The sequence below is a fragment of the Podarcis bocagei genome (assembly GCF_964188305.1).
Source record: "Podarcis bocagei genome assembly, chromosome: 9".
Classification (NCBI taxonomy): domain Eukaryota; kingdom Metazoa; phylum Chordata; class Lepidosauria; order Squamata; family Lacertidae; genus Podarcis; species Podarcis bocagei.
Window position 1 is genome coordinate 69196024 of NC_138134.1, and position 21002 is coordinate 69217025.

Consider the following 21002-nt stretch of genomic DNA (forward strand, 5'->3'; position numbering starts at 1 on the left):
GCTGCTTCCTTTGAAACCCGGGAAATTTAAGGGACATCATCAGTAAGGGACAGCAGCGGGACACGGTGCTGGGATAAGGGACTTTTCCCGCCAAATAAGGGACGGTTGACAGCTATGGGGTGGGGAGGGGATTAAAACGGTGTGCTTCCCACTGGCATGTGATTGGCTATTATCATAACAGGACTAGATGGGCTGTTAGCCCTGACCCAGCATCCAGCTTCTGCCTTTAAACTCCAAATGCCAGCCGCAACAACAACTCTATAAGGTAGGGCAGGCAGAGGAAGGGTGTGTGTGTGTGAGAGAGAGACTGACTGGCCACAGACAGATGTAAAATGGAGATGACCACAGACTAAGCAGATCCCCTGAGTGCTCTAAATAGCCAGGAAAGCCATTAGCATATTTCAGAGAAAAAAGAAGACGTGCACTCTCATTTCTGTTCCTGGGCAGCTGGCGAAACTGGACTCTCGGTTAACTACACTGCTGCCACTCAACGTTGAAATCTTGCAGCTGCAGAGTTGGAACGACATCATAGCCAGCTGCGCTGGCTACTCCTAGACACCCCACCCCAGCCCATGACCAATGGCTTTTGAGGCCACAGTGATATCAGGTGCCAGGGGAGGGGGGGGAGGAAGGAATCTAGGGCCACGGCTGGCTGTTTTGTGGTGATGAGGCCTAAGGGGTATGTGCGGGGGTGGGGGAGAGGCTTCAAGTGAATGCCAAAGAGCAAAAACTTAGAAATAACCAAAGAAAAAGGGGGCTGTAATTGCAAGTAGTCTAATGGCTAAGTTAAAGTTATTTCACCTGAAATCCAATACAGTGATACCCTGGGTTACAGATGCTTCAGGTTACAGACTCCGCTAACCCAGAAATAGTACCTCGAGTTAAGAACTTTGCTTCAGGATGAGAACAGAAATCGCACAGTGGCAGCAGGAGGCCCCATTAGCTAAAGTGGTACCTCAGGTTAAGAACAGTTTCAGGTTAAGAACGGACCTCCAGAACGAATTAAGTTCTTAACCCAAGATACCACTGCACAGTCGTACCTTGGATTCTGAACGCCTTGCAAGACGAACGTTTTGGCTCCCAAACGCCGCAAGCCCAGAAGTGAGTGTTCCAGTTTGCAAACGTTCTTTGGAACCCGTTGTGCCTTCCGCAGCTTCTGATTGGCTATAGGAGCTTTCTGCAGCCAATCGGAAGCTGTGCCTTGGTTCCCAAACGTTTTGGAAGTCAAAAGGACTTCCAGAATGGATTCTGTTTGACTTCCGAGGCACGACTATATGTACTTACCTTGCAGTGAGCCTCATCAAATTTAGTGGGGGCTTACTTCTGAGTAGACCAGTGTTTCCCAACCACTGTTCCGCGGCACACTAGTGTGCCGCGAGATGTTGCCTGGTGTGCCGCGAGATGTTGCCTGGAGGGAGGCGGGCGAGTCGGGCGGCGAGAGGCGGGGCGGCGGCGGCGAGGAGAGGCCGCCCAGCGCGGGGCTCTCGCCGTCTGCCTGCCTGGCTGCCTGCGAGCTCGGCGGGCAGCGCCTCCGTCCGCAGCGCCCGCCTCGCGGCTCTCATTCCCTGCCCCTGCCAAAGCTCACCCAGCCAAGCCGCGCTCTCCTTCCTGCCTCGCTTTGCTGCCTCCTCCCCCCCCACCCCCAAAGCTTGGAGGTTCCCCAGCAAGGGGGAGGGGAAAAAATTGAAACTTACACTTTCGTGCGTCCCTCCCGGCGTGACGCTGCCCGCTGACGTCACGGGGCTGTAATGGTGGTGTGCCTCGAGATTTTTTTCATCAAACAAGTGTGCCTTTGCCCAAAAAAGGTTGGGAAACACTGGAGTAGACCCATCTAGGATTGCAATGTTATAGCAGTAAATGCAATGAAACTGGCAAAAGTAAAAGCCCAGCCCTCTTTTAAAACCATCACTGCCTCCTTTGGGAGCAAGTTCCATCGTTTAATGTGTGAAGTAACACTTGCTTTTATCTGCCCTGAATCTTCCAGCATTCAGCTTACTGGATGTTCACAAATTCAAGTGTTACTAGAGAGGGAGAAAAGGCTTTTATCTGCCAGTGTTCTCTGCACCATGCATAATTCTATAAACATCTATCATGTCCTCTCCTACTTAGAACGCTGTCAATTGTGTGCACCAGGTGAAGGGGAACTGGAGTATGACCTGGGAGAGCAGGGCAGTGATTTAGGGGGGGGGGTCTGCACCAGGCAGGAGGCAGAGGCAGGGGAAGCTTCAGAGTTGGAGTGGGGAGCACAGGAGGGGGCGGAGGAAGAAGTAGGTCAGGCAAGTGAAGGGCCGGGTACTTCCCCACTCTCTCCTGCACCATTGTCTCCCAGAACCAGGAGAGGGTTGAAGAGGGAGTAGCAGAGGCAGCTTCCACACAGGAGTAGTCTCCAGCTGTGTACGTGCAGCCTATCAGGGGAAGCCAGCGTGGTTAAGAGCGGTGGACTCATAGGGGAAGTCTAATGCAGACTTCCTCAAACTCAGCCCTCCAGATGTTTTGAGACTACAATTCCCATCATCCCTGACCACTGGTCCTGCTAGCTAGGGATCATGGGAGTTGTAGGCCAAAAACATCTGGAGGGCCGAAGTTGAGGAAGCCTGTCCTAATGTAACACTAATGTCTCAACAAATGAAACTGATCTGTGGAAAATGTAACTTGAAAAAGGAGACACTGCACATACTTTTGTAAACCCAGAAATCTTTAATAAAAAATACATCAAAAAGAATTGAAAGCATTGAGGATCAACTGGGTATGGAAAGGGGATTAGCAGAAGGTAGCAACTGAGCCACCCATGCAAAAACAGCCAAACCAATAATGGATAGGTGGGTAAATGTGGAATCTGATTTTCCCCAAATTTATCCAATTCTCTTCATTTTGGTAAACCTGACTTTACAAGGGAGAGGGAAACACGGGGACTGGTGTTGTTTGAGGGTAACGTCATGCGGACTCTGCACATCAAATGGGAACGCAAACAGTTGCTAACATACTGTAAACTTGGGTGTGGACGTGCCCTTGATTTAATGGCAACAGGACTACCTTCTGTTTGTTTTTCATCTTAAAGGCAGCCGAAAGCAGCCAAGGCAAGGAGACCTTTTCTGTGCCATTGAAATTGTTGCTTTGCAATTGCTTTGACCTCTCCGGTCTGCAAGGAAGTTAGCAGCAGGGATGCAAAAGGTTGTCGCTTTGCAACTGAGCTGGCGGGAAAGAAGGAAGAGAAAGGGCAAAGGGCAGAGCAAGGCAGACCACAAAAGAGGAGAAAACAGGAAACCTGGGGCATGACGGGCAGCCCAAGAGGAAAGCCACAGCTGTTTCCTTGCAAAGCTCTTTACACAGATCCTGTAAAGAGACCCCATATTTTGGCAGAGTCGTCTTCCCCCTCAAATACTGATGGGCACAAACATTTGCATGATGGGCTGTTACAGAGTTTTTGGGAGGCTGGAATTGGTAAAAGTGCCAGAGTTATCATTTCTGATTTGCCTTGCTGATCATTTGTTGTCACACATGTGTGTTTGCAAATGCATGTTCTGCAAGAAATATATAGCATCATAACTTGTCATCCAGGAAGCAGAAGGGAGCCCTATCAACCACATATGACTGGATATACCTCTTGTTCTTCTAGCATGCCTGGAACTGAAAATTGCAGGCAGGAGGGGTTTCAAGCAGGCCAGAATGCACACAACGTATTGCTGTTTGTGTGTGTGTGTAAGCTTTTTAATAAGATCTAAGCAGAGGGCTTGGCTAATGTGTTTTGGACTCTAGCTCTAGCTCCCACCATCCCCAGCCAAGTTGACCAATGGCCAAGGATGCTGGGAGTGTAAGGCAATGGCTTAGCCACTGTGACGTTAACATATGAGACTGCTGGAGGTGAAATAGTTAAACAGGTTACCCAATCAGAACCCAGGGGGTGGAGTCAGAGGGACTATAAAACCAGCTCTGGGAGGGGCGAAGGGGGGAGTTTGTTGGGAGTTGGGTGGTTGGTTGGAGTGGGAGTGAATTGGGATAGAGTCTGTGGGCAGGTTGAGTGAGTGTAGCGAAATAAGCTGAGTCAGGAACAGTTAGGAGCTAGGAAGACAAGTAAATATCTGAGAGATGGTTTAGTGAGGGAGATCAGGTAGTGGAAGTTATAGGTCTGGATAGGCACCCCATGATTGTAACTGACTGATACCGTTTATGAAACCACACGCTTGTTAAATTGCAATAAATAAACAGAAGTTTATGTTCCAACTTAACCCTGACTGGACTCAGTATTGTCCCAGGTAGGGCCTGGGTAGTGGCAGCGAGAAATAAAGTGGTGGCACAGGGATCAATAGACGGTGAAACGTCTGGGGACCCTGTGTAATCACCACAGCCGCCCGTAATATTGGTTAAAGAGAGAGAGATTCAAGCTGTTATTCCTATTTGACACTTATTTGTCTAGACCCAACCTGCACTCTCCCCCTGTTTTGTGGTGGGAGGCAGGGATGGGGAATCCATTACCTTCCAGATATTGCTGGATGACAGCTTCCATCATGCCTGGCCATTGGCAACAAACAGAATTATCTGGACACAAAATACAGGTGCTCTTGAAAAATCCATTTGGAGGCAGCCCATCTCTGAATACATCGGAGCAGAAAAGCTTTTGCCTTCAAGTCTTCCTGGTGGTTTCCCAAGAATTAGGCTGGATCTACACACGGGGGGGACGGGACACTATAAATAAATCAGAAATTAAATTGTTATAACAAGAGGGGGGAAATGGCATAGACAAAGTTTTGGGCTCTACAACACTATCTGGCGTTGCAGGTTTATAACAGTTATAGCATTATAACATGAGCAATGTAGCTGAGTCCTTAAACGGATCAAACACATTATTGTTCTTAATGGTTGCACATGGTCCACAAGGCGACGGCTCATGTTTGCTGCCCTCCTAAAACAGTGACCTTGGCTTGCTTCCTCCAAGAAATGAATCCGGATGCCCATCGTTGCCATAAGAAATTGCTCAGCCGGAGCAACAGCTTCCACGTTGCAACTTAGCAACATCCGAAGCTGCAAAGCCACAACTTTATAAATGTACATTCAGGTGTATTTACCAATCTACTGGGCAATGAAATTGCTGACGATGGGCCGCACCGAGGACTTTGTTTCTGCTTGAGCAGCATTTGGCTTAAGCGATCCTCATAAATCACTCAAAGCCAAGAGCTCTTTAAAAGGTTTATGGAGTGAGCGCAGAGCAAAGGCCTCTCCGTTCCATATCAAAACTCCATAAACAGAAGTTTTCCACAAGCTGGTTTGAGAATTACCAATAGTCCAAGATGTCAAATATTCCGTCTTACTTCCTTTCAGGCCGCACTAGACATTATGGCAAATGTGGAGCTGCTTCTTTAGGACCGCCAACTTTTCACTTACAAAATTCAGGTAACTGGGCAGTTTCTGCATGTGACGTAGAGGGAAGTGAGGGGCAGATGGGGCTTGGCCACCTGGGAAGGGAGCCCGTCTAGGAGAAGGGAAACTATGATCCTAAACCTCCACTGCCTTGCAGGATATTTTTGGGAGTAGAAAGGGAGTAGAAACCCTGCACAAATCTAAAGTGGAGTCCCTAAAACAGCTGGATAGCGTCTCCTCCTTCCAGCAAGTCCTGCAACCAAGCTGGTGCCAAACTTTTCGCTCTGCTTTCCTTTGGGCAACATCAGTGGGGCCAAGGAGGTGAGAGTGGGTCTTGTCTTCCAGACACGCTGCCCTTGTGAACCACCTTTGGATGAAGGGCAGTAGGTAAATTTAATAAATAAAAATAAATAATGGTTAGGGTGTCAGACTACCACCTGGGAGACCAGGGTTCAAATTTCCACTCCGTCATTAAGCTCACTGGGTGACCTAGAGCCAAACACTGTCTCTCAGTCTAGTCTACCTCACAGGGTTGTCCTGAGGATAATATGGAGGAGGGAAGAATTTATTTGGAGGGAAGGTAGGATATATACCAGGGGTCAGCAAACGTTTTCAGCAGGGGGCCAGTCCACTGTCCCTCAGAGCTTGTGGGGGCCCGGACTATATATTTTTTTTTGGGGGGGGAGAATAATGAATGAATTCCTATGCCCCACAAATAATCCAGAGATGCATAAAAGCACACGTTCTACTCATGTAAAAACACCAAGCAGGCCCCACAAATAACCCAGAGATGCATTTTAAATAAAAGGACACATTCTACTCATGTAAAAACACACTGATTCCCGGACCATCCACGGGCTGGATTTAGAAGGCGATTGGGCCGGATCCAGCCCCCGGGCCTTAGTTTGCCTACCCATGATATATACATAAGAGACAACGTGCATGCATGGGAGATACAGTTTAAGCACACGCAATAAGGGAAACAATTTGAAATAACTCTTTTTAAATAATAATAATCTTGCACTATGGTTGTGGCTTTTACACACACCAACAACTGGCTCTGTTTAAGAAAATATTTGGATCGTTTCTTCATCTGATAAGCTGGAACAGCTCCTTCGCCTCCCCTGCTAGTATCTAGTAACACAAAACCACCCAGTTGTGGGGGTGCTGACAAGAGGTGGGGCTGAGCAAGGGCTGCTGGAGGACAGGCAGCTGCTGGGAACCGCTCCCTCCATCTCGCCTCAGCTGGTGACCCCAAACAGAAACTCTGCAAACAACAGCTGGAGGGGGAAGCGCTCAGTTCCTGCCCATCAGGTCCATGCCTAGAACAGGCAGGCCAGACTCCTTGCTGAGGGAGAGGGAGGGAGAGGGAAAGGCCGACTGGGAAACAACATAAGAACAAAATAAGACCCGTCTTGTCCAGCATCCTTTTCTCACTATGAATGGCCGACCAGATGAAGAAGAAGAGTTCAGACTTGATATCCGGCTTTATCGCTACCCAAAGGAGTCTCAAAGCGGCTAACATTCTCCTTTCCCTTCCTCCCCCACAACAAACACTCTGTGAGGTGAGTGAGGCTGAGAGACTTCAGAGAAGTGTGACTGGCCCAAGGTCACCCAGCAGCTGCATGTGGAGGAGCGGGGAATCGAACCCTGTTCCCCAGATTACGAGTCCACCGCTCTTAACCACTACACCACATGGGCCTGTGGGGAACGTGCAAGCAGGATTCAATCACTTGTGCACTCCCCCCTCCTGTGGCTTCCAGCAGCTGATATTCAGAAGCATTGTGGTCCCTGATCATGGCGTCAGAGCATAGCCGTCATAGTTAGTAGCCACTGACATCCTTCTCCTCCATGAATTTGTTCAATCCTCTTTTAAAGCCATCGAAGTAGCCGTCACTGCCTCGCGGGAGAGTGAGCTTCACCGTTTAACTAAGCACTGCGTGAAGACGTACTTTATAATAATAATAATAATAATAATAATAAATTTTTATTTATACCCCGCCCTTCCCGGTTCAAAAACTGGGCTCAGGGCAGCTAACAACAAATTTAAAACACTTAATTGTAAAAGCAGCATAAAATACAGTATAAAAACATGAATAACAATAAAATTCAAAGTTCAGAAATCAATTTAGGGGAAATCCATCTAATAAGCCTTAGATAATCGCCAGGGCTAGCTGGCTGAATTAGTCCTACTTGGGCCAGCAAGGAGGCCAGGGGAGAATTAGCTGTGGTAATCTTCAGATAAGGGGAGGAGGAGGGAAGAGAAGGGAAATAAAAGATCAGGCTGAATTCAAATTAAAAGCCAGGCGGAATAGCTCCATCTTACAGGCCCAACGGAAGGAGGTTAAATCCTAGTCTCATGGGACAGAGCATTCCACCAGGTCGGAGCCATCACTGAAAAGGCCCTGGCCCTGGTGGAGGATAGTCTGACTTCCTTAGGGCCCGGGACCTCTAAACTATGGTTATTCATGGACCTTAAGGTCCTCTGCGGGGCATACCAGGAGAGGCGGTCCCGTAAATACTTTATCTGCCGTGAATCTTGCAACATTCAGCCTCATTGGATGTCTGCAAATTCCAGTGTTATGAGAAGAGCTTTTCTCTAGGCCCCTTCTCAGTGCTGTGCATAATTTCATAAACTTCTGTCGTGTCACTTCTAACTCGTCTTTTCTCTAAACCAAAAAGTCCCAAACACTGCAACCGTTCTTCATAAGGCAGTTGTCCCATCCCCTAGATCATTTGGGTGGCCTTTTCCGAACCCAAGAAGAGTCTGGATCAGCCCAATGGCCCATCTGGTTTAGCATCCTGTTGTCCCAGCGACCAGCCAGGTACGTATGAAGGAAATCCCCAAAGCATTGTTCCTGAGCTCTGCTCCTACCCCTTGCTTGTCTGGCTGGAGAACAGAGAGGGGTGTGTATAAAACTAGCAGCCTATGCAAATGTAAAATTTACATTCCTTGCCCCACCCACTTTTGTCTCTGTCCCCGCCCACTAGGGGCGTGCGTGAAAGGTTGCTCAGAAAGGAATGTGACCTTCAGGTTAAAAAGCGTTCTGCACCCCCAGCTGCTGCACTAATAATAATAATAATAATAATAATAATAATAATAATAATAATAACAACAACAACAACAACAATAATAATTTTATTTATACCCTGCCCTCCCCAGCCAAGACCGGGCTCAGGGCGCCTAACACCAAGTATAAAAACAATTGATTAAAATACAACTTAAAAACAATATTAAAATACAACATTAAAATACAGCCTCATTTCAGTAGAAACTCAAATCAAAAACTTTTGGGGGATGAAAACATCAAATCTTCACCAAGGCCAACTATCCAGACTAGTCGTACATGGGCCAGAAAAAAGCCAGGGAAGTCCCCAAATAGGAGTTCCATCACAGAAGGAGAAAGGAAAAGGAAAGAGGGGAAGGGGATCAAGTTGATTCCAAGCCAAAAGAATGGAATCCTTTGGCTGGTATTGACTGTCAGTACAAGCCAGGGGGACTATATCGAGGAAGGACAAGGTACTATTAGTTTTTGTCCTGGTTTCAACAATTTTGCTGGACTGCGTATTTTAAATGTGTTCATATTCTGGTGATGGAATATAAGACTTTTTGTGGGGAGTGTCTCAAAAAGAGGATAAATGTATGGAATGAAATGAATGAAATGAAACAATATGAAATGAAAACTTGGCCCAGTCACCGTGCAGGAACTCCTATCTTTCAATTCGGTATGTTTAGCCGATTTGCCTATAAATCCAGTGCTGTAACGACAGTGAGAGAGTCGCCTCACCTGCTTATCTTGGGAAAAATATTCCCCGTGAAAAGCAGGACTGGCTGGATGGGAGAGAAAAAAAAGTCACACACACCCCATCTCCAACAAAAAAATAATAATCTAGGAAAGTAATTAAGATTTCATGTGCATCTGCTGCAATGCTCCACTTGTTTTGACTTCATTAACTGTCAGGGGATTTTGCTGCAGAAGTGAGCCTGCGCCTCTGAGCAAATGTATCTAATCCAGGGATTTCTGTAACAATGAGTGGGTGGAATTTCAAGGCAGACTCTTGTATCCGAGGCATGAAAAAGACTCTTTTGTAGGTCGCTCCTCGTCAGCCGAGGGACTTTACACTGAAAGGAAGAATGCGGGGTGGGTGGGGGTGGAGAATGGGATAATTCCAGTCCGGCTACCGCAGTGAAAACCCCCTTTTTGTCGCCTGAAGTGCCAGATTCCAACTACTGCAAGGGAAAGTTGGCTTTATGACATGAACCCGGCGCAATCCGCCCGGCTCTCCCCTCACCCACCGCACTGCTGCTCCCGGTATAGTAGCTCATTAAGCTTTTAGCTGAGTAGCCCTTTTCTCTTCCCCGCTGGCAGAGAAGGCTGCGTTCAGATGGCCATCGCCGGGCGGACGCAAGTGGCGCTGCTAGCGCAAGGTTGCGCAAGCCACAAAAGGAGTTGCTTTCCTTGGCAGATCTCCGAATCCCGACTTATTAAGGCTCTGCCAACCACTTTTGTCCTTGACAAGTGACTCTCTCCGCCGGCAACACTGGCGTCTCTGTGCGAGCCTCTTCTGTAGGGCCTGGTGCTTTCCAGGACAATCTGGCCCAGCGAGAAAAAGCTGTGCTGTCCTTCGGCGAAGACTGTGGTCGCCCTTCAGGAGAACACCCTGAGCTGTTCGGTGGAACGGGAAGAAGGAGAAAATCGGAAGGGATGGTTTCCCCCGCAACAGATACAACCATAAAGCAAAGCTCTGGCAATATGCTGACCTTCAAAGAATGTGTGGGGACAAGATAGATCTCAGCATGGTTTGCAATGGTTTTGGCATCCACTGGTTTAAAGTAAAGGACCATTAGTTCCAGTCGTGACCGACTCTGGGGTTGCGGCACTCATCTCGCTTTATTGGCTGAGGGAGCCGGCTTACAGATTCCGGGTCATGTGGCCCGCATGACTAAGCCGCTTCTGGCGAACCAGAGCAGCGCATGGAAACACCGTTTATCTTCCTGCCAGAGCGGTACCTATTTATCTACTTGCACTTTGACGTGCTTTCGAACTGCTAGGTTGGCAGGAGCAGGGACCAAGCAACGGGAGCTCACCCCGTCGCGGGGATTCGAACCGCCGACCTTCTGATTGGCAAGTCCTAGGCTCTGTGGTTTAACCCACAGCGCCACCCATGTCCCTTCTATCCACTGGTTTAACCACCACCAAAAAAGGGGCTTCTGTAGGCTTTCCCATAAAACCAGGCTACTAAGAAACTCAGAATGGGTGGGGGGACAGGGGTGGGTTTTTGTGGAAAATAAAACTTTTCAAACTAGGCTAGAGCAGGGGTCAGCAATTTTTTTCAGCAGGGAGCCAGTCCACTGTCCCTCAGACCTTGTGGAGGGCTGGACTATATTTTGAAAAGAAAAAAAATGAATGAATTCCTATGCCCCACAAATAACCCAGAGATGCATTTTAAATAAAAGGACACATTCTACTCATGTAAAAACACGCTGATTCCCGGACCATCTGCGGGCCGGATTTAGAAGGCGTTTGGGCCGGATCCGGCCCTCGGGCCTTACTTTGCCTACCCATGGGCTAGATTTTTGGCAAGTGTCCCCCTGCCCTCCACCGAGCACAACTCAAACATTCATGTTCATTTCCCTAGTGCAAAATGTAACAGCCCGTATTGCACTTACTGATGTATGCTTTTTAGACATCTTGCCATTCCTTTGCCAATTGCACTGGCAAGCGATTTTCTGATTATATACATTTTTCGTACACGTCAGTTGGCCGGGGGACTATCTTGCAAAATTCAGAGGAGCATGAAGGTCGGAGGAAGGCTGTTTTCCAGTTCACATATTGGTTCAGAAATTGCAAGTTTACCAGATCCCTCTTTAGATGCAGGTTGAAGCACCTTTCTTGCCCATCCCTGATGGTGACCTCCTTCGGCCCCAAACGCAAACAATAAACACCTGTCTGAAAGCAACCTTTGTCCTGATAGCTGAACAGACTCTCCTGCTGTAGACAAAGTATTTCTCCACATAGCAGTTGCTGGGGAATGACACCTCTACACCTCCATTTCCCCTGCGTTTGGGATTTCCCGAGGTATTGGGCTGGCCACAGGTGGAAGCAGAATACTGGGTTAGATTGATTTCTGACCTAATACAGGACAGCTTTTCTTATAACCTTAACTCAAGGTCTCTGGAAAACTCAGAAGGCAGGCCTGAAAGCAATGGCTATCTCCTTTTTAGTTGCAAGCAGCTGCTAGCCTCAGGAGGTATACTGCCTTGAACCATGGAGGTTTCATTTAGCTGCCATGGCTAATGGCCACTGAGTGATTTGAAATCCTAGAGCTTGTCAAGTTCCGTTCAGAAGCCCCTGAGCTAGTCAGAACATGGCAGCCAAAACCGTGAGAGAGGGGTTGGGAAAAGCTCAGGGCCGGTGGCCAAATGCAACCCTACAGGGCTCAAGGTTTTTCCCCAGGCCATGTCCAATTGAGCACTTTTGCCTGGCAGGAATGTGTCCTTAAACTCTGATCACGCTTCTTGGTTGCTGGAAGGGAAGATGATTTGGGGGGGGGGTGTGCATATAGGAACATCCAGGGTTTTGGTTTGTTTGTTTTTCACGGTTGGAAAATGCCTGTTGATGGCATTCTACCATTGTACTGTTGAGAGTGTATTAACTTATGGTCTGTGTGTGTGGTTTGGGAGCTGCAAGGTCAGGGAAAAAACAATGCTGTCCAGGGTTGTAAAGACTGCGGAGAGAATAATTGGGTGCACTCTTCCCACCTTGGATCAAATCTACGCTTCCAGGTGCCATAAAAAAGCTGCAGAGATAGTGCAGGATAGTGCACACCCCGGAAATTATCTCTTTCAGCTTCTGCTTTCTGGAAGAAGGTACAGGCTTATAAAGACTAGCCACCTGAGAAACAGCTTCTATCCAAACGCAATTTTGGTTTTAAACATAGAGTAAGGTAGTCTCTATGGGAGTATATTGTATTTAATTATGGGGTATCAGAGTTTTTAGTTGGCTAACCAGGCTGGGATAGCAGGCTTGTTGGTTTTTGAATGTCTGATGTATATTTTTTTCAGTTTCGTTGTTTTGTATGGGAGAATGACAATAAAGATTATCGTATCGGAATGCAGGCTGCTGTACAGGCCACATCCATTGCCCCGCCCACATTTGCACCTGGCCCCGCCTACTGTCATGGATTGGCTGGACACCGAGGAATGGTGGGAGGAACCAGCAGGGGAACCCCAATGGGAAGAAGGCTCAGAGCCCGGGGATTGGTGGTGGGACGACGATGAGTGGTCAGAGGGAGAAGACTGGGAAGAGGAGGCTTTGAATGTTGGATAGGTGACAGGGCTTAGTGAGCAGGGGAAGTCTGTGGCAGAGAGAAGTCCAGAATCAGGATCAGAAACTGAAGCAAGGCAGGAAGGAGGCCAAGAGGCAGAGATGAGTCCGGGAGCCATGTGTGGCTCCCTCTACTGCTGTGACAAACTTCCCTCCCTGCTTGTCTCCCAGCAACAGAAGAGGCATGAAAAAGGCGGAGGTGAGGTTAGCAGCAGGCAGTCTCAGTCTCCTTAGGGAAAGCCCTGGAGAGGACTTAGACAGCTGTGGGCAGGTTCAGCAACTGGTTTATGGGGGCAAGACCTGAGTTGCTGTGCCCATTAGGCTTGATATTCTAGTGCAGATCCTACTTTGGCGTTAACTCGAACTTGTGGTGTGTGGTTCACTGCTCGCTCGCCCCTGGCATGTGCCCCCCCTAAAAGTCTGGTAGTTGTTGTTCTCTTTGACATCTGGTGGGAGGGCGTTCCATAGGGAGGGTGCCACTACCGAGAAGGCCCTCTGCCTGGTTCCCTGTAACTTGGCTTCTCGCAGCAAGGGAACCACCAGAAGGCCCTCGGCGCTGGATCTCAGTGTCTGGGTAGAACGATGGGGGTGGAGACACTCCTTCAGGTATACTGGGCAGAGGCCGTTTAGGGCTTTAAAGATCAGCACCAACACTTTGAATTGTGCTTGGAAACATACTGGGAGCCAATGTAGGTCTTTCAAGAATAGAGCCACGAAAAGCCTTGCGCTGCTTCCGTCGGTGTTATTAGGGCCATTCATAAAGGGAAATCTCGCACAAATCTATTCCCAGCGCTCTGTCCTAATCAGGGCAGCGTCTTAATTGACATTGCCTTGCAAGCCCCCAAAAAGAAGAATCTTGCAGAAAACGAACAGCACCAAGGCTGGCTGCTTTGAGGTCCCTGCAGCACACAATCTAGGCCAAGCTTTCACCAACTTTGTGGCCTCCGGCTATTTTGGACTACAGCTCCCATCAGCCCCAGCCAGCCCAGACCACCTCATTATCTGATGGGCTACAAGTTCTGAAAACTCTCGCAGAGGAAACCTCATGCCTTGCACCCCTACCCACAAGAAGCTGGCAGGATAAGGAACTAGCATAGATCAAGCCAGCCCTGGGGTGAAGAGCTCGCCTCAATCATCCACGTTTCAGTAGGATCCCTGGGAAAGTGTAACATGTAGCCCAGCCACACCACTGGAAGGCTGGAGTGGTTTTGTTGGCATTCAACTGTCTCAAGAGACAATGGAGCGTGCCTCCAAGGGTGAAGTCAAACGACTGCGTTAGCAGCAGCCAAGTGACCTCCTCAGGGCGCAAGCCTGGGCAGTGTGTAGAGAGGTCCTAGACTGGTCTCTTGGCCTGATAGATATGGTTCAAAGGAAGGCAGAGCAATATGTAAGGCTGGCCAGTCAAAGCTGTTCCTCACGTGTGGCCACTGTAGTATGCTGACAGTTTCTAGGAGCCACAGGTAGGAACTGAGTGCAAGCTGGGGACCAAAGGTGGACAAATTAGCTTAGAAGGAGCATGATGTGTCCCTCACCAGAGGTATGACCCTTCCCTAAACACCCCTAAACAGTGTTAGTCTAGGAAAAACTTCATTGCTACAAATACTTTCTGCAACGGGGTGAGATCCCGTTGCTCGGTCCCTGCTCCTGCCAACCTAGCAGTTCGAAAGCACATCAAAATGCAAGTAGATCAATAGGTACCGCTCCAGCAGGAAGGTAAACGGCGTTTCCGTGTGCTGCTCTGGTTCGCCAGAAGCGGCTTTGTCATGCTGGCCACATGACCTGGAAGCTGTACGCTGGCTCCCTCGGCCAATAAAGCAAGATGAGCACTGCAACCCCAGAGTCGGCCACGACTGGACCTTTACCTTTTAATATAGCAGAGGGGCCTGCAAACAGGGTTTTCCATAAGCATGCCGCCACCTGGTGGCGACTCGTGAAAGGAACATCAGATTACTGCCAACAAATTTCATTTAGCGTTAGGGAGAAAGAGAGAGAATGCTGTTTTGCTACTGCTAAGACTTGCTCTGATTCCCCCAGCCTGGAAGGATAATTTGGGAGTGGGCGGGCAGGGAAAACAATGCCGTGGGGAGTGGGGAGAGAAGAAACAGCTTGCAAAATGTGAAAGAAACTGGCTGCAACAGCAAGACAACCCCCCCCCCAATCTTTCGCCCTCCTCGGTGGTGACAAGTGAGATCTAACCCAAAGGTCTGGCGGCCACAGCTGCGAGAGGAGGAAGTTGGAAGTGCGAAACAGAGAAGAAGAAAAGGGAGAAGCAGTTTAACTGTGGTATAGCAGCAACTTCTGTTTTTCCTCTACAGTTTGCAGAGGACCAGGGGAGGGGGAAATTTGGACTGTGCCTTTATATTGCACCAAAGTGTACGCAGCCCCCACAAGCACACATGGGGTGTATAACTCAACTCAACAAGAAAGGCTCCTGTGTCCCAGACCCAACTGAAATGAATTGGGAGCAGAACAAGCTTCCTCCTGGATTTTGCTCCAGGCCACCCAACACTCTCCTTAGCTCCTCTTTAACCTCCCTTGTTTCCAGAAGATATTTCTACTTTAATTGCCGGCATTATTGTCCCTGTTTGGAGGTGGTGGCCATTCAAACCTCCAACTCATTGCCCTCTGGCCTATAAGATCTTCCTGCACCACTCCTAGGTATGTGAGGGTCTCTTCTGTGTGTGTGATTTCTTATCGTAAGGTAGAAAGCACTCTGCACAAGCTCAGTGGCACCTTTAAAACTACAGTGGTACCTTGGGTTAAGAACTTAATTTGTTCCGGAGATCCGTTCTCAACCTGAAACTGTTCTTAACCTGAAGCACCACTTTAGCTAATGGGGCCTCCCGCTGCCGCTGTGCCGCCACCGCACGATTTCTATTCTCATCCTGAAGCAAAGTTCTTAACCTGAGGTACTATTTCTGTCTGTAACATGAAGCATCTGTAACCTGAGGTACCACGGTACAGGTGTTTCAGATCTGAAACCATGGCGCCAGGAACAGGTTAAGGAAAGAGGACTAAGCATGGGCTTCTGCAAAGATAACCCTAATTCTGACAAACTTGTCTGGAAACGCCTGTGATAATGAGGTCTGGAATACTCTGTGTGTGTCAAGAAGATCCATTTCCTTCCCAACTTTTCTCCTCCTAACAATATCTGGGTTCAGCATCCTGAATCACAGAACTGTAGAGTTGGAAGGGCCCCCGAGGGTCATCAAGTCCAACCCCCTGCAATGCAGGAATCTCAGCCAAAGCAGCCATGACAGATGGCCACCCAACCTCTGCTTAAAAACCTCCACGGAAGGAGAGCCCACAACCTACAGAGGGAGACTGCTGCACAGCTGAACAGCTCTTATTGCCAAAAAGTTCTTAATGATGTTTAGCTGGAATCTCGTTCCTTGTAACGTGAAACCATTGGTTTGAGTCCTGCTCTCGAGAGCAGGAGAAAAGAAGCTTGTTCCGTCTTCCATGCGGCAGCCCTTTAGATATTTGAAGATGGCGATCACATCTCCCTCTTAGTCTCCTCTTTTTCTGGCTAAAGAGCCAGCGTGGTGCAGTGGTTAAAAGAGGTAGTCTCGTAATCTGGGGAACCGGGTTCGCTTCCCCGCTCCTCCACATGCAGCTGCTGGGTGACCTTGGGCCAGTCACACGTCTTTGAAGTCTCTCAGCCCCACTCACCTCACAGAGTGTTTGTTGTGGGGGAGGAAGGGAAAGGAGAATGTTAGCCACTTTGAGACTCCTTCGGGTAGTGATAAAGCGGGATATCAAATCCAAACTCCTCCTCTAAACATACCCAACGTTCCTCTTAAGGCTTGGTTTCCAAATGCTTCATCATATTGGTTACCCTCTTCTGCACACATTCCAGCTTCTTAAATTGTGGCACCCAGAACTGGACGCAGTACTCTGGGTGTGTGGTCTGACCAAGGCAGAATACAGCAGTGCTATGACTTCCCTTGATCCGAACACTAGACTGGATCTGAACACTGTTGATGCAGTCTAGAATTGCATTACCTTTTTTTGCTGCTGCATCACGTTGTTGCCTCATGTGATCTACTTAAGACCCCTAGATCCTTTTCACATGCACTACTGGCAAGCCAGGGATGGGAAATGTGTGGCCCTCCAGATTTTGTCAGGACTACCAACTCCCATCGCTCCCAGTCTGAATGGCCAATGGTCAGGGACAATGGGAGCTGGAGTCCCACAACTCTGGAAGGCAGGATTTTCCAGGAGGTGTTTCAACCACACCTTTTATCGGCTCATGTGGGACCAACATGGATAGCCAGCCCTGATGAATACTTGAGGTTCCCAACCCCTATGGTTATAATTTCATGGGCAGTCATTTAATTTTATCCTGATTCTAATTTTTAAGCTGTATTTTAATCAATTGTTTGATTGTGTTTTAATGTACAGTGGTACCTCGGGTTAAGAACTTAATTCGTTCTGGAGGTCCGTTCTTAACCTGAAACTGTTCTTAACCTGAGGTATCACTTTAGCTATTGGGGCCTCCTGGTGCCGCCGTGCCACTGTAGCATGATTTCTGTTCTCATACTGAAGCAAAGTTCTTAACCCGAGGTACTATTTCTGGGTTAGCGGAGTCTGTAACCTGAAGCGTATGTAACCTGAAGCGTATGTAACCTGAGGTACCACTGTACTTGACATTTGATGTTAGCCGCCCTGAGCCCAGTCTTGGCCGGGGAGGGTGGGGTATAAATAAAAATTTACCGGTACTTATTTACCGTATTTTTCGCTCTATAACACGCAGATTTTTTCTCCTAAAAAGGAAGGGGAAATGTCTGTGCGTGTTATGCAGCGAATGTGTGGTCCCTGGAGCCGAAAAATCAGGCAAAAATCAAACCGCGCTTCAGGGAGAAGGGAGCTCCGTGAGAGAGGAAGTGATGGCTTTCCTGCATTCTGCCTCAGGGTCTTACTGCCCACCCTCTCTGTTTCGTTACTGTGTTTGCTCAAACGGAACAAAGAGCAGGGAAAGCCCCTCCCCTCCAGGCAAGAAGAGAGGAAAGGAAAGGAGCGTCCTTCGTTCTATCCTCTCCCTGCTCCGGAGGGAACAATGTTTGTGAAGGGAAGAGAGATTACAGGTTCGGCTTAAAATTCTGATTTGACTTCCTGCTTTTTGTTTTTGGAGACACACAGCATTCAAATATGCTTTCTTCCATTTAAAAGGATGAAATCCTTAAACAGTGTTTTGCCTGTAAATTCATGCGATCTGGAAGATTACAGTGTCTGTACCTCTTAAGGGATGGCAAAGCTTAGGTTTCGCTGCTAAATAGTTCTTAATGCAGTTAAAATGCTTTCTTCTGTCAAGGCAGTTAAAAAAAATACGTATATATCAGGCAGCCGGAAAACATGCAGCTGGGAGGGAGAGGGAGAGAGAGAGAGAGAGAGAGAGAGAGAGAGAGAGAGAGCACGCTGGCTGGCTTGTGTGGGTGGGTGGGGGGAAACTTTTGCCTTCCTTTCCTCACGTTATAGCCCTCTCCTGCATTCTTAGCCTTCTGTGTTTTTCCTTCCCTCCCCACTTAAAATGTGGTTACAAAGCATGGATCCACATGGATCCTCAGGATTTTTGCATTGGGTCACCCCAAATTCACCATCAGAGCACACAGCATGTCCATGGCTACAGCCTGCCCCCCCAAAATCACGCACCCACTGTTGCCTGGGGCTGCAATGGTGCAAAAACGTGGTTACAAAGCATGGATCCACATGGATCCTCAGGATCTTTGCATTGGGTCAGCCAAAATTCACCATCAGAGCACATAGCATGTCCATGGCTACAGCCTGTCCCCCCCCAAAAAAATCACGCACCCACTGTTGCCTGGGGCTGCAATGGTGCAAAAATGTGGTTTAAAAGTATGGGTCCACAGGGATTCTCAGGATTTTTGCATTGGGTCACCCCAAATTCACCATCAGATCACATGTCTGTGGCCACAGCATGAAGCACAAAAATGATACGTCCACTGTTTCATTCAGAATATTTTTTCCCTTGTTTTCCTCCTCTAAAAACGATGTGCGTGTTATGGTCAGGTGCGTGTTATAGAGCGAAAAATACGGTACTTACTCATAATGTGTTGCCAGTTGGCAGTGGGCCACTTCCTTATTGCCAGCTTTCCTCTCTCCCTCTCCCCAAGAATCTAACTTATAATAAAGTCAGTGTCAGCTACATCGATTCTGCAATACAGCTTGAAAACCACAATGGCTGCATGGTGCTTTAGAAAAAACAGCAGCATGTGCTGATAAGCTAGATCTTCGCATATAAAAGCAAAAAGCAATAATAATATGGGGGTAAAGGATTTTTTTTTGGCAGGGGGAAGCTGTATTCAAATAGTGAGAGAGAGCACTAGATACTGGATATATACAACTCATTGATTTATGTCTTTCATATATCTAGGCAGATTCCAACCTCACGGGCATCAACAATTTCTTTAGCGCCAGCAGATCTGGCCGGTACAATTTCGGGCGCAGGTTTCATCCGAAGGCACAGCGTGTGTGGTGGCAAATGTCATCAATTGCCTGGAGGGAGGTGCTAAAATAAGCATCTGCTTGTTACGGAGCCTAATTGAGAAAGCGATAAAGAAAACGCGGTGGCAATTTTACACTTGTTTAAACATTCAGAAACTCCGCAGAGGAGGACTGCAGCACAAAGTAGAGGAGGACTGCAGCACAAAACTCCAGGGCTCAGCGCTTCTGCCCGGGCTTCATCCCCATCAGTCGTCTCCACCGCAGATCCTGAGCAACGTGGTCTCATAATCCCCAGAAGTGTCAGACTGCAAAGGGGGTAAAACAAAAAACAGTCAGGAAGCCACATTAAAGAGGCACGCTTCAATCTCTTCACGTGGTAAATCCATTTATAGACAAAAGCAGCACTGCGCTGCAGTTATGGCTGCTGGGCCACATCACCCGTTAAACTAACTATGCCATAGAGCAAGACCCAGGCTATGGGAGGACCATTAAACTACGCAAAGGCTTTCCTGTCTAGCAAGAGAACGCTGCTGCTATAGAGAGAGTGCTGGCGAAAGGAAACCTTTAAAAAAGACATCTGGATCCCCCATAAAACCACCAAGTTAACAGCTGAGCTTGTTTTCCACTCAACATGATAGCCCGGGGAGGCCCTCGTTATCAGCAGACATCTGGGCAGTGAGCTTGCCTCCGCAGTGTGTCTATCCCCAGCCTCAAGGAAGCCTCAGCTTTTCCACTCACGGGCATCTGCATATGCAAACATGGTTGCTCTCACACAGATTTCCACCACCTGCAATATTTACTTTGAGTTTGTTTAATTTTTGGAGTGGTGGTTACAGTTTTAAAGCATCTTCATTTTTATTTATTTTTTTGATATGCAGAAAATGCATAGAGGACACAGGGCTCTTGCAACATTCCCTAGTGGCGCAGATCAGCATGACAAGCTAGACTGGCTGAAAGTCCCTCTTTTGCACAAGGACTGAAAAGTCCCTCTTTTGCATTGGGCATGGGGGGGGGGGAAGACAGGCTAGCTTCTGGGTGACTGAAAAGAAAGTTTCAGAAGCTCCAATGCCTGTGAGTGGGAAAGCTTCTGCAGAGCTGCCTGCCACGATTTCGTATGTGATGTTTTCACATCAATGAGGACCAGAAACTTGCTTTATAAAAATGATAGCAGAGGTTCTCAGGGATTCTGTGCTCATGGCCCAGTTCAGGAAAGTACCTAAACATTTAGCAGTGTGTTCACTTATGCTTTCTTGGAACAGCACTCAGCATCTTGAGAGAAGTCACGTTTTGGCCAGTCATTTCACCTTCTCGCAAACCTCTGCAACAGGCAGCATTGTTCAAGCCCAGAAAAGCGTGAGAATGTTTAAAGCCTGCAGCACAATGCCAGGTTGCCAGCTAGAGCTTGGTAGGTTTACGGGACTCGGGCGACGCTGTGGTCTAAAGCACTGTCTCTTGGGCTTGCTGATCAAAAGGCCAGCGGTTCGAATCCCTGTGACAGAGTGAGCTCCCGTTGCTCTGTCCCAGCTCCTGCCAACCTAGCAGTTTGAAAGCATACTAGTGCAAGTAGATAAATAGGTACGGCTGTGGCGGGAAGGGAAACGGTGTTTCCGTGCGCTCTGGTTTACATCACGGTGTCCCGTTGCGCCAGAAGCAGTTTAGTCATGCTGGCACATGACCCGGAAAGCTGTCTATGGACAAACACTGGCTCCCTCAGCCTGAAAGCAAGATAAGTGCCGCAACCCCATAGTCGCCTTTGACTGGACTTAACCGTCCAGGGGTCCTTTACCTTTACCTTAGGTAAATTTGTCCTCTCTTAGGTAAATGCTATCAGGGCTGAGAGAGGATTGGTCTACT

General features: G+C 48.2%; 2 protein-coding genes across 2 annotated transcripts in view; one reads left to right on the plus strand and one right to left on the minus strand.

Annotated features, from left to right (window-relative positions):
- Window positions 1-21002, plus strand: part of PAQR3 (progestin and adipoQ receptor family member 3) — a 138219-nt gene that overhangs the window by 109579 nt on the left and 7638 nt on the right. The window lies entirely within an intron of this gene.
- ANXA3 (annexin A3) overlaps window positions 19334-21002 on the minus strand; it is a 38360-nt gene continuing 36691 nt past the window's right edge. Inside the window, exon 13 of the mRNA XM_081207320.1 lies at window positions 19334-19453. Coding sequence (XP_081063446.1) covers window positions 19394-19453 — 60 coding nt within the window. The 3' untranslated portion in view covers window positions 19334-19393. The remainder of the gene's footprint in view (window positions 19454-21002) is intronic.